Here is a 27,648-nt window from a genome sequence, read left to right on the forward strand (position 1 = left end):
AGTCAGTTTGGTGTCTTTGAAGAATCTGTTTAAATTTGAGAGATTTTCTGAACTGCTAGCAATTTTTCTAATTCCAGACTTTTCATTTCATTGTATGCTCATTAGGAAAAGTGCACTAGATTCTTAATTAGCTTCTTGTTTATGTTTATTGATTAATCAATACTGTTGCTTTCAGTATAAAAATGTTAATTTATCTTTTAGGTATATCAGAAACAATCTAACAAAATAGGCTTCATAATTAAAGTGGCTGGAAGTCTTAGTTATGGCTTCTGAAGTAGAAGCAAGCATGTTAAATATTTTCCATCTTTAGAGAACACAGTCTCTTGAGATTTATAGTCTAATTGGAGGGACAGACAATTTTATACATAATTAATTAAGATAGTTAAATTCTGTTAATTGTATTAACATAACATCTGACAGTGATATAAAAATTAATATTCATACAATAATTTGTATTCTGAATGCATCAATTAAATATTTATGTACTTTATGCATATATTATGTATTACATAATATATGTATTATATTTTTATATCACATATAAATATTTTGAGTAGCATCAAGATGGTTAGGTTAATTAGTGCTTCAGGAATCCTGAGTACTAGTTTAAGTTCCATTATTGCCAGAATTTAGGAAAAGGATAAAGAAAAATCATCAAAGATTGAGACAAAGAGAAGGCTCGTGGAAAAGATGCAACTGAACCGAATCTAGAAGACAAAGTACAACATGGATGAAGAGTGGATGCTAGCAGCAGGAGCAATTTGTGAAGGAAAACCACAAGCAGATTCACAGATGGAAAGATCACAGCCAACCAGTTGGGAGGGCAGTTGGCTGTGGACATCTCTCCCCTGGGGAAATAATATGAGAGAGGCAGGAAGGTCAGAGATAGACCATGGAGAACTCCAGTGTTGATCCAGGGAGTTTTGATCTCTTTCTTCTGACTGAAGAGCCCTTGGTATATTCAGTGTGTTTGTTATTTTATGAAGGTTAAAGTAGAATAGATTAGAAGAGGGAGAGACAGAGGAGACTAAAAGTCTGTTAGATTATTTTAATAAATCTTGGTATGGAGGGATATAGGAAGTACAGGATGAGCAAATGAGTAAGAGAGATTTTGTGAAGAGATTTTTTTTTTTGGCAGTATTGGGGGATTGAATTTAGGGTCTCAAGCCTAGGCAGGTGCTCTACCATTTGAGCCATACCACCAGCCCTTTTGCTTTAGTTATTTTTAAAATAGGATCTAGTGTATTTTTGTCTGGGATGACCTCAGACCATCATCCTCTTACTTACACCCCCTGTATAGCTGGGATGACAGACGTGCACCACTATGCCGAGCCTGTTGGTTGAGATGGGGTCTCATAAACTTTTTGCCTGGAATAGCCTGGAACTGCTATCCTCCTGATCTCTGCCTGCAGGGTGCTGGGCTTATAGGTATGTACTGCATCCAGCCTACGAAAGAAATTTATAGGACTTGGTGACTGGTTAAAATGCAGTGAGAACAAGATTAATTTCCAGCTTGGCATGACAAGTAGAGGGGCTGAGGGGAAATGTAGTCAGAATATAATTTTGATGAGTTTAGGCCTCCTTTTAGGTTATGGAAGAACATTGTGGTAGAGTTCCATATGTGAAGCTGGAACTCTGGAAAGAGGCCAGAACTGAAAAGAGAGAGTTAGCAGTTTTCTAAAGCCGGTAGTTGAGATCATGGGGATGAATGGGTTCTCCAAAGGAGGTACAGTGGCTTATTCCTCATTGCCCTGTCACCAACTGCTACTCTGCTATGGTTCACTCAGAAAGGACAGAGTAGGTGATAGACAGTCCTGTAGTTCTTTCTTTCTTTATTTTTTTGTGGTTCTAGGGTTGGGCCCAGGGCCTGGTATATGCGAGGCAAGCATTCTACCACTGAGCTACATAGACAGTACCCCTGCTTAATGTCTATTTTAAGACAGGGTCTTGCTGTGTTGTGCAGGCTGGCCTTGAACTTTCAGTCCTCCTGCCTCAGCCTCCCTAATTGCTGGATTACACGTGTGTACCACTACACCTGGCAGTAATGTGCTATTCTGAATAGCAAATAAAATGAGGACTGTGAGAGGGTCCTTCGTCCTTCTATTCAGGGGCTGACAGGAGGAAGTTAAACTTGAGAAGGGCTAGCATAGAAGAAACAGAAGATTTGGTTCACATAAAAGCCACAGGGTATTAAACAGGGTCAGGTGTGCATACAAATCCAAAGGAAACTGCACTGCAGGAGTACCAGGTGGCACTGCCCCAGGACAGCAGGTGACTGGGCTGGCACTACCGAGGGTTTTTGTCAGGGTTCAAGTCCTTGAGTCAGGAAGGATCAGTGATCATTTCTAGGCTGTAATTAAACAGATTAACTTCCCTAGCCACTGATTGGCCTCTGTCACCTCTCCAGAAAACCTCAGGTAGATTTTCCAGGTTTGTAAAAGTAATTTTAGGGTTTTAGTACAGTTAGGTAGTAATTTGAATGTGTGACTAAAGAAGGTTTACTCTTCTTAAGAGCTCTAGGGGCTGTGTCCTTTAATTCTGTGAGGCTCAAAGGAGGAAGCTGACTATGGTGTCAGTTAATTTATTTACAAGAATGAAATACTTCATGCAGTTCCCTGAAGCATCACTCCACATCCACTTAGTCTTGCTTTTATTTCTACTATACTCATTTGGCAATGAAGACTTTTTTCCTACATGGAATTTATATATAGTTCTAAAGAATTACATAACTCACTTGTTACCTTTATTTCCTCTGCATCTATAAAACATATCTCAAGGATTGCATCATGTTTATATTTAGTAAAGTTCCCATTGTCCTTTCCTCTCTTAGCTCATCCACATCCTGTTTAAATCTCAGGCAGAGATCAGGATTGTGGTTCGAAGCCAGCCCAGGCAAATAGTTCGTAAGATACTATCTTGAAAATATCTAGCGTGAAAAGGGCTGGTGGAGTGGCTCAAGGTATAGGTCCTGAGTTCAAGCCCCAGTAGTGCCAAAAAGTAAAAAAAATCCTACCTCCTGGATAAAGTCTTCTGTGCTGCCTTTAGCACATCTTAACTTTAACTTCTTTTAAACTGAATATGTTCACTCCATATTCAACTGAATATATTCACTCTACAGTTCATTGTTTTCCATAATAAAAATACTATAATCCTATACTCACATTGTATTTTGAATTCATCATTAAATTATGATAATGTAGAGTACTGCTCTTCTATACACACATTTATTATATTAATGTGCAGTGCTGTAAATGCAAACACTTTTCTTATACTATGAATGATTTTTAATGGGTTATCTTGATTTCTAACATGCAACTTGAAAACCTGTTTCAATAATGAATGTAACTTCCCTTAAATGTGGTTTGAATATAATGGGAGTGAGTTTATGTGTGGGTCATAAAATCATTCATTGCTTTATAAAATGATGCTACTTACTGCTATTAAAAATATGCTTTCCCTAACAGAAGTGGATGTGTGCTAAAACACCTATATCCTGGTACCCTCATTAGCAAATGGTTAGGTAAGCCTGGAGCTATAACTTGTAGTTGAAGGAAGGCATGCTAAACAAATCCTATAAGGCTGATCTTAAGACAGATTATTAAGATTATCAGATATCTAGCAAATTTAACACTCAATTTAGATGATATCTTAAAATTGCTTATTGAAGTTACCATACAAAAGACATCCCCACATACCTGTGGCACAATTCACAATAGCTAAAATATGGAATCAGCCTGGGTGTTCATCTATTGATGAAATGATAAAGAACACACACACACACACACACACACACACATACACACACACACACAATGGAGTATTATTAAGCCACAAAGAAGCATATCATTTGCAGAACAATGAATGGAGCTGGAGGATATCCTGTTAAGTGAAATAAGCCAGATGTAGAAAGACAAGTATCATGTTTTCTTTTATATGTGGAAATATACAAACAAAAAATGACCTGAAAGTAGAAGAGGGATTATTAGGGAAGAGGAAGGGATTATTAGGGAGGTAGTATGGAAGGAGGGACGGAAGAGGATAGAAGGGAGGGTGGATAAGACTAAACATGATATACACATGTATGGAAGTATCACAGTGAAACATTAATTTGTAGAATTAATATGCATTAATAGTAGTGATAAAATTAACCTGACTCTTTAAAATTATAATAAGCATAAAAGTTTTCATTTTATACTGAAGTTTAGTTTTTTTGCTTTTTTTGTTTTTGGCAGTACTGGGTATGAATTTGGTGCCTCCTGCTGGGCAGGTGCTCTATTGTTTGATCCACAATCCCAGCCGTTTTTGCATTAGTTATTTTTGAGATAGGGTCTTGCTTTTTACTCAGGTGGGTCTGGACTTCTTTTTTTTTTTTGCTTTTATTTTATTTATATGTGCATACAATGTTTGGGTCATTTCTCTCCCCTTTCCTCACTACCTCCCTTACCCCCTCCCCCCTCCCTCTCCCCCCTTACCCCCTTGCTACTGGCAGAAACTATTTTGCCTTTATCTCTAATTTTGTTGAAGAGCCAGTATAAGCAATAATAGGAAGGAACAAGGGTTTAGCTGGTTGAGATAAGGATAGCTATACAGGGAGTTGACTCACATTAATTTCCTGTGTGTGTGTGTTACCTTCTAGGTTAATTCTTTTTGATCTAACCTTTTCTCTAGTTCCTGGTCCCCTTCTCCTATTGGCCTCAGTTGCTATTAAGGTATCTGCTTTAGTTTCTCTGCGTTGAGGGCAACAAATGCTAGCTAGTTTTTTGGGTGTCTTACCTATCCTCACCCCTCCCTTGTGTGCTCTCACTTTTATCTTGTGATCAAAGTTCAATCACCTTGTTCTGTTTGCCTTGATCTAATGTCCAAATATGAGGGAGAACATACGAGTTTTGGTCTTTTGGGCCAGGCTAACCTCACTCAGAATGATGCTCTCCAATTCCATCCATTTACCAGCGAATGATAACATTTCGTTCTTCTTCATGGCTGCATAAAATTCCCTTGTGTATAGATACCACATTTTCTTAATCCATTCGTCAGTGGTGGGGCATCTTGGCTGTTTCCATAACTTGGCTATTGTGAATAGTGCCGCAATAAACATGGGTGTGCAGGTGCCTCTGGAGTAACGTGTGTCACAGTCTTTTGGGTATATCCCCAAGAATGGTATTGCTGGATCAAATGGTAAATCAATGTCTAGCTTTTTAAGTAGCCTCCAAATTTTTTTCCAGAGTGGTTGTACTAGTCTACATTCCCACCAACAGTGTGAGAGGGTTCCTTTTTCCCCGCATCCTCGCCAACACCTGTTGTTGGTGGTGTTGCTGATGATGGCTATTCTAACAGGGGTGAGGTGGAATCTTAGTGTGGTTTTAATTTGCATTTCCTTTATTGCTAGAGATGGTGAGCATTTTTTCATGTGTTTTTTGGCCATTTGAATTTCTTCTTTTGAGAAAGTTCTGTTTAGTTCACTTGCCCATTTCTTTATTGGTTCATTAATTTTGGGAGAATTTAGCTTTTTAAGTTCCCTGTATATTCTGGTTATCAGTCCTTTGTCTGATGTGTAGCTGGCAAATATTTTCTCCCACTCTGTGGGTGTTCTCTTCAGTTTAGAGACCATTTCTTTTGTTGAGCAGAAGCTTCTTAGTTTTATGAAGTCCCATTTATCTATGCTATCTCTTAGTTGCTGTGCTGCTGGGATTTCATTGAGAAAGTTCTTGCCTATACCTATTAATTCCAGAGTATTTCCTACTCTTTCCTGTATCAACTTTAGAGTTTGTGGTCTGATATTAAGATCCTTGATCCATTTTGAGTTAATCTTGGTATAGGGTGCTATACATGGATCTAGTTTCAGTTTTTTGCAGACTGCTAACCAGTTTTCCCAGCAGTTTTTGTTGAAGAGGCTGCTATTTCTCCATCGTATATTTTTAGCGCCTTTGTCAAATTCAAGTTGGTTATAGTTGTGTGGCTTCATATCTGGGTCCTCTATTCTGTTCCACTGGTCTTCATGTTTTTGTGCCAGTACCATGCTGTTTTTATTGCTATTGCTTTGTAATATAGTTTGAAGTCAGGTATCGTGATACCTCCTGCATTGTTCTTTTGACTGAGTATTGCCTTGGCTATTTGTGGCCTCTTGTGTTTCCATATAAATTTCACGGTAGATTTTTCAATCTCTTTAATGAATGTCATTGGAATTTTGATGGGGATTGCATTAAACATGTAGATTACTTTTGGGAGTATTGACATTTTTACTATGTGATTCTACCAATCCATGAGCATGGGAGATCTCTCCACTTTCTATAGTCTTCCTCAATCTCTGTCTTCAGAAGTGTATGGTTTTCCTTGTAGAGGTCTTTCATATCTTGTTAGGTTTACACCTAGGTGTTTATTTTTTTTGAGGCTATCGTAAATGGAATTGTTTTCATACATTCTTTTTCCGTTTGCTCATTGTTAGTGTATAGAAATGCTAATGATTTTTCTATGTTGATTTTATATCCTGCTACCTTGCTATAGCTATTGATGATGTTTAGGAGCTTCTGAGTAGAGTTTTTTGGGTCTTTAAGGTATAGGATCATGTCATCTGCAAATAGGGATATTTTGACAGTTTCTTTACCTATTTGTATTCCTTTTATTCCTTCTTCTTGCCTAATTTCTCTGGCTAGGAATTCCAGTACTATGTTGAATAGGAGTGGAGATAGGGGGCATCCTTGTCTAGCTCCTGATTTTAGAGGGAATGGTTTCAGTTTTTCTCCATTAAGTATAATGCTGGCTGTAGGTTTGTCATATATAGCTTTTACAATGTTGAGGTACTTTCCTTCTATTCCTAGTTTTCTTAGAGCTTTTATCATGAAATGGTGTCGAGTCTTATCAAAGGCTTTTTCTGCACCTATTGAGATGATCAAGTGGTTTTGTCTTTGCTTCTGTTAATGTGGTTTATTACGTTTATTGATTTTCATATGTTGAACCACCCCTGCATTCCTGGGATGAAGCCTACTTGGTCGTGGTGAATAATCTTTTTGATGTGTTGTTGAATTCATTTTGCCATTATTTTGTTGAGGATTTTTGCGTCAATGTTCATTAAGGAGATTGGCCTATAGTTCTCCTTTTTGGAGGTGTCTTTGCCTGGTTTTGGGATAAGTGTAATACTGGCTTCATAAAATGTGTTTGGCAGTTTTCCTTCCCTTTCTATTTCATGGAACAGTTTAAGGAGGGTTGGTATCAGTTCTTCTTTAAAGTCTGATAGAATTCAGCAGAGAATCCATCAGGTCCTGGACTTTTCTTTTTGGGGAGACTCTTGATTGCTGCTTCAATTTCATTTTGTGTTATAGATCTATTCAGGTGATTAATTTCCTCTTGGTTCAGTTTTGGATGATCATATTTATCTAGAAATCTGTCCATTTCTTTTAGATTTTCAAATTTATTTGAATATAGGTTCTCAAAGTAGTCTCTGATGATTTCCTGGACTTCCATGGTGTTTGTTGTTATCTCCCCTTTTGCATTCCTGATTCTACTAATTTGGGTTTTATTCTCTCCTCATTTTAGTCAGGTTTTCCAAGGGTCTGTTGATCTTGTTTATTTTTTCAAAGAACCAACTTTTTGTTTCATTAATTCTTTGGTTTTTTTGGTTTCTATTTCATTGATTTCTCTCCTTCTATTTGTTTTGGGATTTGCTTGTTCTTGTTTTTCTAGGAGTTTGAGATGTATCATTAGGTCATTGATTTGGGATCTTTCAGTCTTTTTAATGTATGCACTCATGGCTATAAACTTTCCTCTCAGGACTGCCTTAGCTGTGTCCCATAGGTTCCAGTAGGTTGTGTTTTCATTTTCACTGACTTCCAGGAACTTTTTAATTTCTTCTTTTATTTCATCAATGACCCATTGTTCATGAGTTATTCAGTTTCCAGCTGTTTGCATGTTTTTTGTTTTCATTTTTATTGTTGAGTTCTAGTTTTATTGCATTGTGATCAGATAGAATGCACAGTATAATTTCTATTTTCTTATATTTGCTGAGGCTTGCTTTGTGCCCTAGGATATGATCTATTTTGGAGAAGGTTCCATGGGCTGTTGAGAAGAATGTATATTGTGTAGAGGTTGGATGAAATGTTCTGTAGACATCAACTAGGTCCATTTGATCTATTGTATATTTTAGATCTAGGATTTCTTTATTGATTTTTTGTTTGGATGACCTATCTATTGATGATAATGGGGTGTTAAAATCTCCCATGACCACTGTGTTGGAGTTAATATGTGATTTTAGGACCATCAGGGTATGTTTGATGAAATTGGGTGTGTTGACATTGGGTGCATACAGGTTGATAATTATTATTTCCTTTTGGTCTATTTTCCCTTTTATTAGTGTGGAATGTCCTTCTTTATCTCGTTTGATCAATGTAGGTTTGAAGTCTACTTTGTCAGAGATAAATATTGCTCCTCCTGCCTATTTTCAGGGGCCATTGGCTTGGTAAATCTTCTCTCAGCCTTTCATCCTAAGCCTATGCTTATTTCTGTTGGTGAGATGGGTCTCCTGTAAGCAACAAATTGTTGAATCTTCCTTTTTAATCCATTTCATCAAATGGTGGCTTTTGATGGGTGAATTAAGTCCGTTAACATTAAGTGTTAGTACTGATAGGTATATGGTGATTCCTGTCATTTAGTTGTCTTAGTTGTTTGAAGGTTTGATTGTGTGTACCTAAGTTGAGGTTACTCTCTACTGTCTTGCTTTTTCTTTTCCTGTGGTTTGGTGCTGCCTGTCCTTTCATGGTTATGTTGGGTTTCACTTTCTGTGTACAGAATCCCTTGAAGAATCTTTTGTAGTGGTGGCTTTGTGGTCACATATTGTTTTAGTTTCTGCTTATCATGGAAGACTTTTATTGCTCCATCTATTTTGAATGATAGTTTTGCTGGGTAGAGTATCCTGGGGTTGAAGTTATTTTCATTCAGTGCCCGGAAGATCTCACCCCAAGCTCTTCTTGCTTTTAATGTTTCTGTTGAGAAGTTGCTGTGATTTTGATGGGTTTACCTTTGTATGGTATTTGTTTTTTCTCTCTTACAGCCTTCAATGTTCTTTCTCAGGTCTCTGTATTTGTTGTTTTAATGATAATATGCCGTGGGGTAGTTCTATTTTGATCTGGTCTGTTTGGTGTTCTGGAGGCCTCTTGCATCTGTATGGGAATAGATTTCTCTAGATTTGGGAAATTTTCTGTTATTATTTTGTTGAATATATTATGCATTCCCTTTTCTTGCACCTCTTCTCCTTCTTCAGTGCCCATGATTCTCAGGCTCGGTCTTTTGATGCAGTCAGTGAGGTCTTACATTTTCTTTTCACAGGTCTTGAGTTGTTTTACTAATAGTTCTTTGGTTTTTCCTTTAATTAACCTTTCATCTTCGAGTTCTAAGATTCTGTGTTCTGTTTGTTCTGTTCTGCTGGATTGGCCTTCCATTTTGCTTTGCAATTCTGTTTCATTCTTTTTTCTGAGGTTTTCCATATCCTGGGTGGTTTCCTCTTTAATGTTGTCTATTTTTGTCCTGAGTTCATTTATCTCTTTATTAATCGTGTTCTTTGTTTCACTTTGGTGTTTATTCAGTGCTTCTATGGTTTCTTTTATTTGTTCTTGTGCTTTTTCAAATTCTCTGTTTTTGTTGTCTTGGAATTTCTTGAGTGTCTCCTGTACATTTTGGTTGACCATAACCAATATCATCTCTATAAAATTCTCATTGATTACCTGTAGTATTTCTTCTTTTAGATTATTCTTTTGGGCTTCATTGGGTTCTTTGGCATAGTTTATCTTCATTTTGTTGGAGTCTGGATCTGAGTATCTGTTTTCTTCATTTCCCTCTGGTTCCTGTACTAATTTTTTGCTGTGAGGAACTGGTTTCCCTGTTTTTTCTGTCTTTCCATCATTGCCCTTGGTGGTGTTATTGTCCCTGTACTGTGTGCAATTAAGTATTTTCTATCTTGTAATAATAACAATGATGATATTTAGAATGGAAGGGTGAGAGGAGAGGGAAAGCAAAGAAGTTAAAGAAAAAGGGAAAAAGAAACAAGTAAACAAAACAAACAAACAAACAAACAAAAGTTTCAAAGATATAAACAGGGAGAGATAGTGTACTAATCAACAGTAAGCTAAAGAGGCATTAGAGAGACAGACAGAGGATTGAAAAAAAAAATCTCCAAGTTCAAATGCAATAAAGTTTCAGTCTTAATGATTTTGGTGTTTGTCCCTCAGCCTCCAATCCTGGAGATGGTGTCTTAGAAGTAGTTCTGTCATTGTCTCATCAAAGGGAAAAAAACCCAAACCAAACCAAACCAAACCAACCAACCAAAAAAAAACCCCACAAAGTGTCCCAAGTTCAAATGCAATACAGTTTCAGTAAGTTTTTCAGCATGCAGGTGTAGTTCAGTTGTTGTCTCGTCAAAGGAAGAGAGAAAAACAAGAGTCTGGAGACAGTTCTGTGAATGGTATCTGTGGCTGTGGCTCACCTGCCTGCTGCTGTCAGCTTGCTGTTGCTGGAGGCGTTATTTATGCAGATCTCAGGAGTGAGCTTAGCACTCACCTGGCCCATCAGGCTTTGTTTACTTAGAGTTCTCCTGGACACGACCACCACTACTACAAGCTTTCCCCTTTCCAAGCGCACTGGGGGAGGTGACACTGCACCCGCTTTCTCTGGCCTACGTGTTTGTTTACAGCTCATGTGGGAAGTGGGTCTTCCCCCCTCTCCTGTGGAGTTTTCCTCCCACTGCCACTTTTACAAGCTTTCCCGCTCCTGGTTGCTGGGAGGGTGCCACTGCTCCTGTCTTCTCCGGCCTGCATGTTTATTTACAGTTCCGTGAGGGATTGCCCCTCCCCCCCTTCAGCACTCAGGGCACCCTGCCCACTTTGCTACGTGTCTTTTTTATTGTTATTGGTTATTATTCAGTTTTTTTTTCTTTTTTCCCTGGGTGGGGGGTCGGTCTGTCCAGGGGGCTATGCTGATCTGGCCCAGGATTGTCTGTGGGAGTACTGTGTGCCACTTCACTCACCTTGTGGTCTGTGTTTTCCCAAGCGGTCTGGGCACTGGCATCTGGCTGCATGGGAGCCCTCCTGGTTTCTCCATTTAATGTGAAGGTGGGGATGCTATGCATGGGGTGGGGGTGTGGAGGAGTCAAAGTTTTGCCTCTTCTCGGTGGTTTTTCCTGTAAGGTGTATCTCCAGCGTCTCTCCAAGATTTTACTTTAGGAAGCACACTTTCTGCTTCCTCCTTCTAGCTGCCATCTTGGAATCTCCTCAGGTCTGGACTTTGATCCTCCTATTTATGCTTCCTGCATAGTTGGGATGACAGGCAGACACCACTGGGCCTTATTGATTGAGATGGGGTCTCGAGAACTTTTTCCCCAGGCTGCCCTTGGATTGTGATCCTCCCAGGTAACTAGGATTATAGGCACAAGTCACTGTGCCTGCCTGAGATGATTTTTGTTCTTAAAATTTTGGCATGTTCTCTTCTAGTTAAATATGAGGTTGGCAGTCTGGTCCTGGGTGATCTTTTGCAAAACTGTAGTATCTTTTCAGTGGACATAACTACCTAGGCATTTAATTGCCATTGAAAGTTCAGTATACCTTAATCTGAATTATCTGTCATTATTTTATGCTGGTTCTCCCACTGAGCTGGTTTAGTATTTCAATGAGAATATTATTCTCTTGGTTACTAATGCTTGCAATTTGGAGTCATTTAAAAAATATCCTACCTTTCAAACTCTGCATTCAATCACTTGTATAAATATCTGATTTTCCTCTCCTTCAATACACAGCAGTGTCTAATGTATAGAAGGTGGCCAGGAAGTAATCACCAAACGAATGTTAATAAAAATAGCAGGATAGTTGTCTTTAATGTCAAGGAGGTGATTTAAGTCAGGTGTTTTAATTCATCATACACAAGTAGCTGAAGGAAGTCTTGCTTAATATTTACTTTCTACCTGATTGTTCTTTTCTGAAATCTAAATACATTGTTGCTCTACCATTCAGTGCACACCTTCCAAGGCCTGCTTAGACCTGTTGCAGAAAATAATACTAGGAGATGGGGCTCAAAACCTCATCAGCTAATGTGCTTCACTAACCAAAGTGCAGCAGAACATTGTGTCATCTGGGAATGTAAAGTCATGAAAAAATTATTAAACACCTGGCACCACTACTTTAATCATGTAAACACAAATACTAACCATTTCAAAAGCAGCTGTGATTTTTTTGAACATAATTTTTAAAATCTTTGCAAAAGTTTCCCCAGCAAATGGCTACAAAAGATGAGAAGAAATGATGCAAATTTGTCATAAGAATCGCTGTTAAACTCAAGGCTTTATTGAATAATCTAATGTGCAAAGTAAATTTAAAGATCTTCCACTTTTGCCACACATTACAGTTGGGAAGCTTTTTAAACGTCTTGATGCCCAGGTTGTACTTATTATGAATTCAATCAGAATGTCAGGAGGTAAGAGGCAGCCATCTGGATTTGGAAGGTGATTCCAAGTGTAGCAGTTTGGGAACCCCTGCCATTGAGTATGGGAAAGAGAACTGTATCATGCTCAGCTGAAATCAATACTGTGAAGGTGAAAGATTATTGAGGTAGAAGTCTCACTTTTATTTTATTTTCATATGTTCTGGGCATATGGTATACATTTGAATACTTACTGAATTAAATTGAAGTAGACTTAAGTCAATCTTAAGTTGTCATTCCTAGAAATCAGGGTGCTCAACCATCTATCTCAATATTCCTTTTATTTACCTTTTCTCATACCTCTGAGCATTAAACGTATTACAATAGTTCCTAATACTGTATTCCATCTCAGTTCATGACTGCTGAAAGTTTTATCATATATACCACTCCAGCATGTCAGAAGCTATCCAGATCCAAATTCTACTACCACTCCTCATGAGGTGTTTATTCTAGTCAGCTCCAAAAGTCTATTTTAAAGTCTTCTTCCTTAGAACATCTTGATACCAATGGTCTTAAATTGGTTTCCTTCACACAGACTGTAGATGGGAGTTGCACGTGGAGGGTTTATTAAGTGGAGTGCTCTTGAGAGAACACCCATAGGGAGGGAGGAAGATAGGGTTGGGAATGGTGACCAGTGCCCAAATTGCAATGGCAGCCATGGCCTGTCTTACTGGAAGGTGTAGAGATGGAATGAATGGTTCTTCGGAGTTGTTACAAATTGAGCCAAAAGAGACAGGTGTTTGTATCCCAACAGGGATACATTTTATCAAATCCATTTACTTTAATAAAGTTTATTAATTTTTAAATGACTCTTAATTTGTTTTTAATAACTTTAAAAGTAAAGCATGGGGCCAGGTGCAATGGCTCAAACTTGTAATCTTAGCTACTTGGGAAGCAGAGATTGGGAGGATTGCAGTTTGAGGCCAGCCTAGGCAAAAAGTTTGCAAGACCCTATCTCATCCAATGACTGGGAGCTGTGGTGCACACCTGTCATCCCAGTTATGCAGAGAAGCACAAATAGGAGTATCACAATCCAGGCTGGCAAGGACATAAAGGAAGGCCCCATCTCCAAAATAACTAGAGCAAAATGGGCTGGAGGTGTGGCTCAAGTGGTTGAGCTCCTGCTTTGCAAGTACAAAGCCCTGAGTTCAAACCCCCGTCCTACCAAAAACCAATAAAAAAACCCCCACAGAGTTATAAGCAGTAGTTTCTAGCTAACATTAATAGAGTACTTACAGAGTAGCAGGTATGGTTCTAGGCATATATTACTTAATTCTCACAGCAACCTTACAAAGTGGACTCTGTTGTTATCTCTTTTGTGTACATGAGGAAATTGAGGCACAGGGGTTAAATAACTTGATGAGGTCACCCAGTAGATTGAGCTGGGATCTGAAGTTAGCAGTCTACTTCCACAGTCTTTTTTTTTTGCTTCTTGGTGATACTAGTGATTGAATTCAGGGTCTGCCACTTGAACAATGCCCTAGTCCCTTTTTGGGGGGTTAGTTTGTTTTTTAGATAGGTTCTCCAGCTTTTGCCTAGGCCATCCTCAGACTGCTATCCTGCTAACTCTACCTCCTGAATAGCTGGGATTATAGGCAGGTATCACCATGTCCAATTTGAGTTCTAAATTCTTGACAGGCACATTTCATATTCCCCCCTTTTTTCAGATGCAGATCTTGAAGACTGAGATGCAGATTAGAGGTTGAGAAACTTCCCTAAGTTTGTAGTAAGATAAAGAACTGGGATTCAAATTCACAATTTTGATTTTATGGCTCATTTCTTTGAAAACAAACAAACAAACCCTTCTCTGCTATACTGTCTTCCCGTAGGCCTTAGACCAGGTGCTCTAATTATCTATTGCAAAATCTTGATGATAATCTTATGAGGTCGCTGTTGTACCTCCCATTCACAGACAGGAAACTGAAAGTTGCACAGGGAGACTTAGCAAATTATCTTAGATTATGCAGATATAAGTTGTAAAGTTGCAGTTCACATCCAGGTCTGCCTGACTCCAAAGCCCACTTTCTTAAACTTTATGCTTTTCAGGAAGGGAAAGATGTGACAAAAACAATAGCATTAGTGAAAAAGGGTACTTGCAAACTCACTGTTAGGTAGTGATGTGATGTGATGTCACATCACTAAGGTGAAGGTCACCTAGAAAACACTATTTGGAGTGAGGGAGGTGACAGTCCTATGCTAATCTTTACTGGTGGAGTACACTTGGGGCATTGGGTGCAAGCCTGGGCCCCCCCATACCATGAACTTTAAGAGAAGATTAGTGATAACACTTTAAATTCATTCTGATGTGAACCACCCCACCATGATCACTGTTTGAGTAATAGTCTACAGGAAGACCTGTTCACAAGCTGAGAATATGAATACAAGCTGTTCTCCAATAAAGAGAAGACTGGAAGGCTGAATAGCTAGTATTGAAAACATCATCACATGGTAGGGGATTGGATACAATTGGTACAGTCGCTGAGGAAAAAACTAGGCTGCATGCATAGAAAATCAAAGAGATGGATTTGGCTGCACACAGGAAGGAAGGACTGACTGGCATTTGGGACTTCTTAGAAGAGTAATTGGTTTCCTTGTAAGATAGTGCATTCTAGTTCCCTGTTAAAGCAACTGAGTGTCCAGTAATTGTGGGTGTTAAAGATTTATATATGTCAGTGTGGTGGGTCTTAAGTTTTAATGCATATAAGAATCATCTGGGGAAACTTGTTAAAGGCTGAAGCATGCTTTACCTTCATTCAGAGTACTGCTTCAGCAGATCTGGGGTAAAGCCCAAGAATCTGTGTTTTAAATAAGCAATCCAGTGAGTTCAAATCAGGTGGCCACTGATTTACTCTCTGAGAACTAGTGAGTTAAATTCAGATCTTGTCCACTTATTCCACTAATAAACATTTTAGGAAAAAATAGTGTGTAAAGACTGTTAACAGAAGGGTGTCTTAAGTTTTGTTAAAGATTTAAGACAAAACAATTTAATACATTGGTAGAACTAGAGATGAAATGATTGGAATACAGGATATTAGGATGTATACAGAGAAAGCTTTTGTCATAACATATTAAATAATACAAGATGTAAGTCCAGTTTGAAAATCTTTAAATACTTTAAATAAAAAACCCATTCTACTTATGCCAAGAAAAAATCTGATGGAATCCTGGAAAAAGTTACAGGATTGTTCTAATGGACAGCACCTGTGTAAGGTGAGCCACCAATCAGCCTTTGGGGCCAAGGCATATATAACCTGCCGCCTAAGCTTACAGAACAAGTGTGGGTGAGAGTTAGCAACAGAGTAGGGTATAGTTGTTTTTCTAACTCGGGCCCACTTTTTGGTGGGACTAAAGAGATTTTGCTGGCAAGTATACTACATGTTTGGCTAATCTTAGCTTAATGTGTGCAATTTAGTAAGCCACGTTTTCAAACTGTTGTCTCTTGATACGGTTTGCCCTTGCCAAGTAATATTGTAAATCATGGTGGTTAGTGTCATTTATGTCCCTGTTAGGATCTTTAATGCTTAAGTTGCATAATGATATTCTATTTAAGTGTTTTAAAATTCTTAAAAGACTTTTTTTCCCCCTCTTTTAAACTGGGTGAGTTGAGGAACTGGTGTTCTTGGCTGTTTTGTTGATTGATAGTGTTGATTTACACATTAAGTTCACTAAGGATTTCTTTCAAGCAAATGATTTTTTAATTTAAGGCATATAAAAATTCCAAGTGGAAATTATATATTGCTAATTTCAACCTTTTTTTCTATGTAATATTTTTCTTGCTTCCTTTTAATGGTATTGGTTCTACTCGTAGGCTGTTTTGAACCATGAGAGACGAAATTGCAACAGCAGTTTTCTTCGTCACAAGACTGGCAAAAAAACATGAAAAACTGAGTAAACAGCAAATAGAGGTCTTTGCAGAAAAGTTGATGAGAATCTTGTTTGAAACATACAGAGGTCACTGGCACCCTGGTTACCCTTCTAAAGGACAAGCCTTCAGGTGAGAGCTGGCATGACACAGGGTGTGGTGAAGAGAAGGAACCCACAAGCAGTAGTATCACGAGGAAAGTGTAGTGGTTTTGTTGTCTGTCTACAAGTAGTGAACGTTTTATGGGCTCAAGTTCATTTGTTTGAACATGGACTTGAAAGAAAGATGTGTGGTGGATGACCATGTGGTTGACAACTGTGATATGGGTCAGATAATTTCTAACTTCTATTTGTCTTGAAAGACACACAGTGAACATCTGGTGACATAATTATGTTACTTGCAGAATACATTCTGAATATTCTGAATCACTTTTGATTCTTTACTCCCATTTGTAAGAGTATTGGGTGAGGGGAAGGTTGGGGCAAGGACAGAACTGTGAATTTTGGAGTAATGCATCCACAATGTGATTTTTTTTTTCCTACTGAAGTAAGTGCCTTCCATCATGTCTTCATTTCCCTTCCCTTTCCTCCCCAAGGTGTATCAGGATAAACAATAATCAGAATAAAGACCCTATTTTGGAAAAGGCTTGTACTGAGAGTAATGTGAAATTTTCTCACCTGGGACTGCCAACGGAGATGACCATATGGGTAGATCCTTCTGAAGTGTGCTGTAGGTGAGTAATCTCACTTTGTGTGCTCTGCAACTCCTAGAAGATTTAGGTTACTCAATCAGCTCTCTGTACCTTTTATGAACGATAATGTCCCAAACCTGTGGTTTAGCAATAAGAACACTGCTTAAGATTTTAGTTGCAAGCTTGTGTTAGACAATCCAGACATCCATTCAGAGTGGATGGAGTGTCAAGCGCAAAGACTTTAACCACTGCACCATATTGCAAATTGTAGAGTTAGGACTTCTAAGTACTACAGGAAATATGAGGAAGGAAGAGAAGTTATCTACCATGGGGGCAATTCAGTCTATTAGTTGAATTGAAAGAAACTGGCCTTTGTCTTTTCCAGCAATTAACCAAAATAGCCTTTGCAGGATATCCTCACTCATTATAGAACAGTTCTATAGCTGAAGATCATAGTGTCCTCCCATGTATTTGTTTGAAATAACTCTTGGTATTTTTGAAATACCTCTTTTTAAAAGTTAGTATGTTGTCTCTAGACAAGATTAGAAATAAAATTTGTGGGAAGACTCTGGGCACAATGTCTCACACTTGTAATCCCCGTTACTCCAGAAATGGAAATCGAGGCCAGCCTGGGCAAAAAGTTAGAAATACTGCTCCCCCATCTCAACCAATAAAAGCCAGTTATGGTGGCAAGCACCTGTCATTCTAGCTAATCAGGAGGCTTAAATAAGAGGCTTAAATAAGAGTGCAGGCTGGCTGGGACTCTATTGGAGAATTAAAGCAAAAAGGGTTTGGAGGAGGGATGGGGAATGTCTAAAGTGCCTGCCTACTGAGTGCAGGCCTTGAGTTCAAGTCTCAGTGCCTCCAAAATGAAAAATTGAGGGAAGCTGAATCCCTAATGAATAATTTCTTTTCCTACTTAGGTATGGTGAGAAAAGTCACCCATTTACAATCGCTTCTTTTAAAGGCAGATGGGAGGAATGGGAACTAGCTCTCCAAATTAGTTATGCTGTTAACAGAGCCACCTTGGATGACTCCTCTGGCACCACTTCTGATGAAGAAAGTTGTAGGGAGCCTCGGGCCATTCCTAAAGTCAGCAATCCCAAGAGCATCTATCAGGTTAAGTGGTTTCCACTTCTCTGCACTTCTAACACTAAAAAGATTGTGCTTGATGTAAACAAATAAAACACGAGAATGAGTCTATAAAGATTTAAAAACCTCCAATGTTAATATTTTGACAAAACCTTTCCTGTCCCCTGCCTCAACCCCTATATATTTCCTTTACTTGGCTGAGTTCTTAGAATCTACACGGTCTTTTGTTGTCCTGTTTCTTCATACAGTATTTAAAAAAACACAGATTGACTTTCACTTAAATTCCTTTACATATTAAGATGAGTGGGGTTTTTTTTGTGTTTAATTTGAGACAGGGTCTCCTTATGTAGCCCAGGCTGGACCTGAACTCATGATCTTCTTGCCTTGACTTCCCCAGTGTGCACATTATATAGGCTTGTGCCACCAGACCTGGTTTAGTGGATTTTGGTTGTTTTTTGTTGTTGTGAATCAAAAAACCAATTATAAAGGTCAAAAAGCTATAATTCTGGTACTACAACAGTTTTTCTCAAATAATCTTTTTATAAAACTAAAACTCCAGGCTGGCAGAGTGGTTCAAGTGGTAGAGCACCTGCCTGGCCCTAAGTTCAAGCCCCCAAAATAAAACTAACCCAGTCAGGTATGGTGGTGCTCTTCTGTAATCGCAGCACTCAGGAGGTCAGCCTTGGGCTACATAAACCCTATCTCAAAAGTCAAACAAGAGGAAAGTTTCATTTTAAAGTTTTGTGGATGTGTGCAGTGTGCTTTGAACAGGTTCATACCTTATAATGTGGTGCCTTAAATCCTCTCTCCTCCCATTTTTCAGCATTTAGTAGGTTTCATTGTGCGTTCATATGTATACATATAGATCTACATTTACCTGTGTATCATACTTTGATCCTCTTCACCCTTTTATTATATTATGTTGAGTCTTACACATTTTTTATTGAATTTATTCCTTACTAGCTTATGTTTCAAGGTGATAGTATAAATGGTATCATTTTAATGTCATTTTCAAAATGTGGATTAGAAGTATACAAAAATCAATTTTGTACATTGATCTTGTCTCATGTGAACTTGTTAAATTAATTTTTAAATGTTGATAGTATAGTTTTAGAGATTTTTTTAGTCCTTTCTACCATACAATTGTTTTGTTGAATAGTTTTACTTTTCTCAAAAAAACCCCCTCCAAGCAACAACAACCCAAACCAAGCATACCAAAAGGTATGTGTATTTAAGTACGTGTAATATCCAAAGATATGCATATTTATGTTTCATGAAACAATACTTATCTTCACCAGGAGTGTCCCCCCCCAGCACTTCCAACCGAATTCAATTGAATTAAAGCACCTAAATTGATTTTGCGACCCACAGATTGAAAACACTGATTTAGAGAGAATCTGTTAAAACTTTATATATGTTTGTATCTTAATCACTCATGTTAAAGTGTTAAGGCAATTTAAATTTTTAAACATTTTTAACAGTTTCCTCCTTATAATTTGCTACTATCTGCAGACATTTTGGATTGTTTCCACAGTGTTTTATAAAAAAGCTACCAACTTAAAACTAGATATCGTCATGCAAGGTACTTAAGATTTGATTCTTAGATATGGAATAACTGAGTCACTGATTATGGACATTTTCCTGGTTTTTAAGAACATTCCAAAGAGTTATAAATTTTTGTAGTCTTAAGAGTTCCATGTGAAAGTATCACTTTACCAGTGTTTCCTAAAACTGGCTATTCTCATTTTATAAACAGATAATTTGATAAAAATGGTAATAGTGCTAGTGAAATGAAACACTTAAGAAAATCTCTACTTGCTCAAATATTTTAGGTACTTAGTATTCTGAGTTTTTACCCTTTCACTAAAGTCCTAATGTGTTATTAGAGGTTCTTCATAGGTCAAAAGTATTTTAACCCCTTGGTATATTACTGGCATTTTTTCTAGGTTTCTAAACTATATGTGTATAAGTCTTATATGCATAAGAGTTTAAAACTATGTACAACAAGCTCACCTTATTCATGGCTTTATTACAGTTTTGACCAAACGTGGTCAAAAAAATTTTTAAATCAAAAGAAATTTCATACAAATTTTAAATTCCTGAGTCAGTCCTGCATTATTGTCAGTTGTGTTTAAATAATTTTGTGATCTCTTGAGGGTTTCCTTGCTCTTAATTTTGTAAAACTTTGCCTGTCAAAAAGCAAACGATGCCCTAAAAGCAAGGTAAAAGTGAAAGTGCTTAATTGGAGTGACAAAGTGACAATGTGTGACAAAGGTGGTATGTCTTCAGCAGAAATTGAGTGCTGTTTTGAGAAAAGTGAATGAAGCATCCATAGTACAGTGCTAAACTCTGCATCTTGACATTTGGGTTTTCCCTGATGGTCTCCTTGGCACCACAGATACTGCAGTAGCTACTGTAGTAAAATATTTGCCCTTTATTTTTAGGGTTCAAAAAGCTTTCTTCTAGCTTGGGATCAGGTCTGTGTGTAGGGTAATTTTTTTTTTTCCCAAAGTGTTGTCTGTGAATTAGTTGTATCAGTCATAGGAATGTTTACAATGGGTCTTCCTTGCTCTTGGCTCCAGAGACCATGATTAAGCAGTTTTGAATTGGGCCGACAGGAGTCAGGAGGGGAAGAAGTGGAAAACCCAGATACATATACAAACATGAAATGTAGCTTAAAAATTCTCAGTTGGATTAAAGAATTAGTTTTGCCAAAAAGTACAAAGGAACTTGAAATTTCAGGTATTTAAAATACTGGCGAATTGTCCAAAGGTGATTGTTTACTTTCACTTTCATAAATTTGTATTGTTTTTGAAAGGTTTACTTCTGAGTTAAGGGTTTTTATTTTTCATTTTACTTACACCTTTATTAGCACATATTAACTACACAATGTGTGGGATTTCATTGTATTTCCATACATGCATAGAATAGATTTTTGGTCATAGTCATACTTCTTTAGGTTCATATTCAGTCCTTAAAGTTACCTATTCTGTGATCCTCAAACTTTCTTTTTTCCCCCTCAGGTTGAAAACCTCAAACAGCCCTTCCAACCTTGGTGCTGCATCCCCCGCAGAAGGAATGTGGTGGGTGGTAGTGTGGACCTCCTAGCTAAGGCGTACCATGCTGCACATAGGAGCCTCAGGTGTTACAGGCCCGCAGTGTGCCGCGTGGACAGGTACCACTGGGTCAACACAAGTGATAACCCAGAGGCAAGGAGTGCAGTAGGAGAGCTCAGAGGAGAGGCTGTGGTTCCCCTAAAACAAAAACGAGTTTAAGATGAAAATAGAAAAACCTACACTAGGGAGGAGAGTTCATGACGGTGAATCCTTTCACATGTATCATGACTTTTTAGCTGAACTTTTAACTCTTAATTTTATATGAAGTTTTAGGTAACACCAGTGAATATGCCCAGTAAGGTAATGGAATGAAGATACTGACTTGTGATAAGATTCAATGAATTATGAAAAGTAATTATTTCAATAAACAGTTTTTAATACCTTCCTAGTTCAGCTTGTTGCAAGAAAGTTCTTAAAATTTGTGTCTTTGTTAGTCATTGTTTTCAGAGTAGACTTTCATTTAAAAAAGGAAAACCCTGGTGGTATACTATTCTGGGTTCAGTTTTATTACCTCTCATACTTATTCTATTTTACAAGCCAGGCAATAGCTTGTTGGAAAATCATTTTTTAAGGTACAAAAGTCCCCTTGTGTATCTTTTTAAAAAATTAACTTAAGAATTTAGTAGACTTAATAATATATTTCATAAAAGTGATACCTGCTTCTTATAAAGAATTCAAGCTTAGCAGAAAAACACACCACCAAGAAAAAAGAAATCCTACTGTCTAGCTAAAAATGACCATTACTAATATTAAATGGTGACTTTTTTGCAATCATCCAGTCATTCTGACCCTTTGGTCAGGGACAGCAGGCTTTTGGGATCTTTTATGGTCTGTGCTCAGTGGTGTTTATGGATTGTTGACTTCATTTCTAAGCTTGGAATGTATGACTAGAAAAAATTTGTGAACCTCACTGTCATTTCCTTCCTTGGGTTTTGAGATCCCCAGCCATTTTACCTTTTTTTTTTTTTAAATACATTTTTAGAGTTTTTATTTATATATAGTGCCCAGAGATTTTAGTTGTACTTTGTGGGAAAAGTAGTAAAGAATGTCTACTCTTATCTTCCTGAAAATAGAGGTCTACAGACCATTTTCAAAATAAAAGATTCTTAAAACAAATATCATGCTTTTAGTAAAGGATCCTTTCTGCCAACAGTTGGTAAAACATGGTTTCTATATTGATTGAGGTTTTTTTTATCCCTTTTCTGGTCAATGGGATGTACACGTGTATATTTGCACACGAGCTGATTTCTTGAAGATAACTAGCATCTCAAACTTTTCAAAGAAACTTGCTGTTTTGATTCAACAATATACATAAATGCAGCGGGAAGAAGAACATGATCCCTGTCTTGGATCTGTGGCATTCCCATCAAGAAACAAATGCTTACTAAAAGCCTATAGCTGTTAGTGTATTAATGGAAATGGGATGGAGGGCCCAAAAAGTCAGCCAGGAGGTTAATAAGATCATGCTCTGCTAGTGCTTTGTTCAGCCAGGACTGAGGAATATGGGAAAGATCTCTAATTTCTGCACTATTTTTTCTTTGCCATTCTTACAGAGGCCCTGGACTTTTGACCCAACTATCCTAAATAGTCTTATGTGTCTGGCTGAATAATCTTCACTTTGCTTTCTGGGAAATATTTTTTTAAAATAATTTATGTGAGTAGCTAAATAAAGTTCTTGAGGACACATATCCGAAATTAATCAAATCAAACGAAGACCTTCTTCTCAAAGTACTAGAGTCTTTAATTTTGTGTAGTTGTTATGCATTGGTTTGGGGGTGTGCTTTGTTTACCAACTCCCAGCTCATGGATGAGATGAGAGATCAGCTCCCTTGTAACCTGCCCTTATAGGCAACTACTGGTTTGTGACTGTCTGTGTTATGAAAGTAATGTGATTTTAATGGAAATTGTAACTAACGAGGCCATTTGAAGGCTACAAAATTTAGTATGTGCCTTGCTTGTTGACTAATCTGTTTAAACTGGATTAAACTAAGTGACCACCCTCTAGAAACAAAGAAATCTGATTTCAATGTCAGTGTAAAGTGCGAGAAATGGAGGAGTAAGAATCAGTGTGTGGCTTCTGAGCAGACAGTCTTCATGGCTTGATATAAAAATCTTCTTTACACCTTAACTGTAAATCTTGTGATGAAGTGTCAAGTGTTTTTATTTTAACGTATTTTCTCTGAAGTAATGTACCATTAGTATTTTGGTTGGATTTATGCTTAATCCTTAGCCATATATGGGTATCTCCTCATTGTGATAAAGGAGCTACAGAGTGAAAATAGTGAATATGAGATAGACACTGAATTCACTAATCAATTACTGCTCATTAGTCACCCAAATAATGCTTGTGTTAATTCTTTACTAGCCTTTCTTCCATTGCTTTGGAGAATCATTAACAGTTGCTATATCAAAAAAATCCTTTCTGCTTTTTATGTTGAACCAAAATATGGAGAATTATTATACCTAATGGGAAGAAGCTTGAATTGTAGGCATTGGATTCAGATTTGTAATCTAAGCTGGCTTTTTTTTTTTGTGGTACTAGGGCTTGAACTCAGGGCCTTCACCTTGAGCCAATCCACCAGCCTATATTTTTGTGAAGAGTTTTTCACGATAGGGTGTCACAGAACTATTTGCCCAGGCTGGCTTCAAACTGTGATCCTCCTGATCTTTGCCTCCTGAGTAGCTGGGATTACAGGAGTGAGCCACCAATGCCTGGCTGAGCAGGCTTTGATGTGGAGTTTATATTTGAATTTTTTCTTACATTAAACTCATGTGATGTCAGTGTCTCTCCTGATCTGTGCTCTAATCTATCCCAAAACTTAATTTTCAGATGACTGCTTACCTGTTTGCTTTGGTGTTCTAACCAGGGCATCCGATGAGAATTTTGTCTTATGTTGCTTGGTCTATATTTTAAGTACTCTCATTCTAGGTCCTCAAATATTATACAAACGTATCCACTGAATCATGTGATTTAGAAAGTTTTAGATGTTAGTCAGCCTGACAAAATAATATATATGAATGTTGTACTTTTGGAAAGAGGTCAATTAATATCTTCAATATATATTTTAATAATACATTTTCCTTTTATCTTCTGTGGCAAACATTAGCTCTTATTAAATATAAACCCAAAACTAACAGTTATGTGTTTTATATATGAATAGTACATTTTCAAATTCTCTTGGCTTCATCAGATGTCTTGATATATTTATAATCATGAAGATCAAAATGAGGTCACCATTTTCTTTCTAGATCTAAAAACAAGACAAACGTAAGTTTATAAAATGAAGAAAGTAAAGAATTCCTAAAAATCAATAAGTAGACAATTCAATGGAAATGGGCAAAAGATTCAAAGACTTCTTTACAAACGAAAATATTCAAATGACATATAAACCTGTCAAAGATGTTGAGTTTCGCTGGTCATCAGGACATGGAAATTAGTATACCACAAGCTCAAAAGATTGGCAGAAATATAAAAGATCTAAGATTATCAGAACTCTTACTCCCTGATAGTACATAGTTACACAATCATTTTGGAATTCTAGTTGGTAGTGTCTACTAAATGCTCTAAGACCAGAATTTCTAGTATACCTAAGTATACATGGCTAGTCACCAGAAGGTGTGCAAGAATAACTGTAATAATCTCTAACTGGAAAGAATCCACACACATCAACAGTATCAGATGAGCTGATATGTTCACACTTTATAGTGAAAAGAATCAACAAATTACAACCAACAAATTACAACCATATGCAACAATATGGATGAATCTCACAAAGCTCAGCGAAAGAAGCAAAAAACCCCCTCATTTTATAATTGTAGTATCATGTTTGTGAACAAGCAAGGACAATGTTTGAAGTTAGAGTGATTACTCTTGGGACAGGTGACTAGAAGGATGAAGAAGATGGTTCTGGGAAATCAATCTGGATGCTGGAATATGGGACTATTAATATTGGACCATTCATTCAGGTGTATATTTTTGTTCACTTTTAAAGCTGTTATATTAAAGGTAACTTTAATCTCAAATGTTGGTGATAATTTTAAATAAAGTAGATTGGGGGTCAGGGCTATAGTTGGTGGCTCAGTTATTTCTCTAAATTGTTAGTTTCTGATTTTGAGGTTTTGTAGGTCACCACTCTGTGTGAGGGAAGTTAAGACTTTAGGGGTTTTCTTTACTAATATTCCCATCAGTATTAGAAAATACTAGTGTTGGTGGTTCGGAGCTAAATTTTTGTTGACTTTTAAAGATGCAACATTTTAAATATCTATGATTAAAAGCCTTTTTGTAAATCAGCAGTAGGAGCCATTATGGGTTAATTGGAAAAGTTCTGAATGAGAAGGCAATGGATCCAAGTTCTGGCTACTTTTTGTCCTCTTCCACTGGGTGAATGGGGGCAAGTCTGAACCTCAGTTCCTTCTCTCTACGATTAATACTTCATCCTTCTGCCTTTAGGCGAGTAAACTCTATGAACTTTTGAGTCCTTCCTACCTCTGAGATCTAATGAGAAAAGTTCTTAAAGTAACTGATGTAACTGATTCATACCACCAACAATTCCACGTTCTTTCTTCTGCCACGTTCAATTGTGAATACAAATACATTTCCCCACACAAATGGATCTTGGGGTATATGTAGCAGGGTATAATCTTATTAATCATATGGACATCTTACCTTATCTTTGTCCCCAATTCTTTCCCTTGGTATTCTTAGAATTTGTTGCTCTGTAGCAAGGATGCTTTTCAGGAAGTGTTCCATATTAGTGAAGAGGAGAAGATCTTGTTTCTCTTGATGTACTGTAGGGAGTGTGGAGGACAGAGTTAAAGGAAATGAGCCAAAATGTGGACCTATGAGTACTGTGTACAGTTTTGCTTTTAAAATTTAGACCTCTTCCTAGATGGTGATTGGCAGGCAGAGGACTAATATTCCAGCTTCACAACTGTGTCTCAGACAAGTTAACATTTCAAAGCCTTAGTTTTCTTATCTGTAAGTTAGAAATAAAAGTACCATCTATCATGTAAGGGCATGAGGAAGATTCAATAACACATGGAAAACTCAGCACAACATCTGGCGTGTGATAAACATAACAAATGTTGGCTATTTGTCTTAGAGTTAGCTCTGTAGATTGTGATATTTCAGTTCATAGCATCAACGTCCATGTAAATGTTTATTCATTAACACAGTAAAACCTAGAATGAGCCTGCCATGTAGGCTACAACAGAAAACAAAACCATCCTCTCTGCCCTCCTGTAACTTATATTGTAGTAGAGGAAGAAAAATAAGTGCAAGTAAAATTTTGTAGTATTCTAGGAGGTGATATAGGGAAAAAAATTAGAGCAGAGTAAGGGACAACTGATGAGTCATGCCAAAGAGAGTTGCAAATTAAGATAGGATAGTCAGACTAGGCCTCCTTGAGAAGGTGACATTTGAGAAGAGACAGGAAGGAGGTAAGGGAATCAGGTGTGCTCTAATTCCTTAGGCTAGGGTTTCTCAGCCTTGGCACTACTGCCACTTTGGGATGAATAATTCCTTGTTGTGGGTACTTTCTATGCATTTAATGTTTTCCAGCATCCTTGGCTTCTACCCATTTGCCAGTAGCACCCCATTTCCCTGAAGCATGACGATCAAAATCCTCAGACTGCCAAATGTCCTGTGAGGGATAACATTGCTCCTGGCTGAGAAGCACCACATTAGAGGAAGGAACATTCCAGACAGAGGGAGCCCTTAAAAAGGCAGATACCCAGTGTGCTTGAACTTGAGTGAGAGGAAGAGTGGAAGTGAGAAAAAAGGGGACTTGGCTTCTTTGCCTTTTATTCTGAGTGAAATGGGAAGCCACAGAAAGATTTCAAGCAGAGCTGATTTTTGTTTTTTAAAGGGTCACTTTGCTGTGTTGAGAATACAATGAAGAAAGGCAAGGGTGGACTCAGGAGACCAATTAGTAGATGATAGAGACCTAGACAAGAGATGGCATGTGTTAGCAGGTAGTTGATGAGCCGCAGTCAGATTCTGGGGTTGGTGAATGATACAGATGGAAGTTTAAGGAAGGCTTTAGTCTGAAAAACCTGAAGAAGAGAGCTGCCCTTAACTGAAATGAGGAAGGTTGTGGGTGGTGCAGGTTTGGAAAGAAGATCAGAAATTGAATTTTGGACATGCTGAGTTTGAGATAATTATATCTAAGTGGAGATGGCCAGTAAGCAATCAGAGATATGAGGTGAGTTAAAGAGTTGGGATTGAAGATAAAGGTTTGAGAGTTGTTGACATATAGATGGGATTCAGAGAGAGAAGACTGAAAGAGTCTCCAAAGGGGAGTGAATACAGCCAGAGAAATGAAGAGGGCAGAGAAGTGAATCCTGGCCCTCCAACACTGATAGTTCAGGGAGAAGAATGATCAGAAAGGAGACAGAAGAACAATAGAGAGGAAGAAAACCAGAAGAAGCCTGTG

The 27,648-nt window shown here is 37.7% G+C and overlaps 1 protein-coding gene across 1 annotated transcript in view; it reads left to right on the plus strand.

Moving 5' to 3' along the window:
- Btg4 (BTG anti-proliferation factor 4) overlaps positions 1–21,412 on the plus strand; it is a 101,054-nt gene extending 79,642 nt beyond the window's left edge. The window contains exons 3-6 of the mRNA XM_074066756.1: positions 16,262–16,447; positions 16,911–17,048; positions 17,930–18,125; positions 21,122–21,412. Coding sequence (XP_073922857.1) covers positions 16,275–16,447; positions 16,911–17,048; positions 17,930–18,125; positions 21,122–21,373 — 759 coding nt within the window. The 5' untranslated portion in view covers positions 16,262–16,274 and the 3' untranslated portion in view covers positions 21,374–21,412. The remainder of the gene's footprint in view (positions 1–16,261; positions 16,448–16,910; positions 17,049–17,929; positions 18,126–21,121) is intronic.
- Positions 21,413–27,648: the final 6,236 nt, after the last annotated feature.

This window comes from Castor canadensis, chromosome 2 (genome assembly GCF_047511655.1).
Source record: "Castor canadensis chromosome 2, mCasCan1.hap1v2, whole genome shotgun sequence".
Classification (NCBI taxonomy): Eukaryota; Metazoa; Chordata; class Mammalia; order Rodentia; family Castoridae; genus Castor; species Castor canadensis.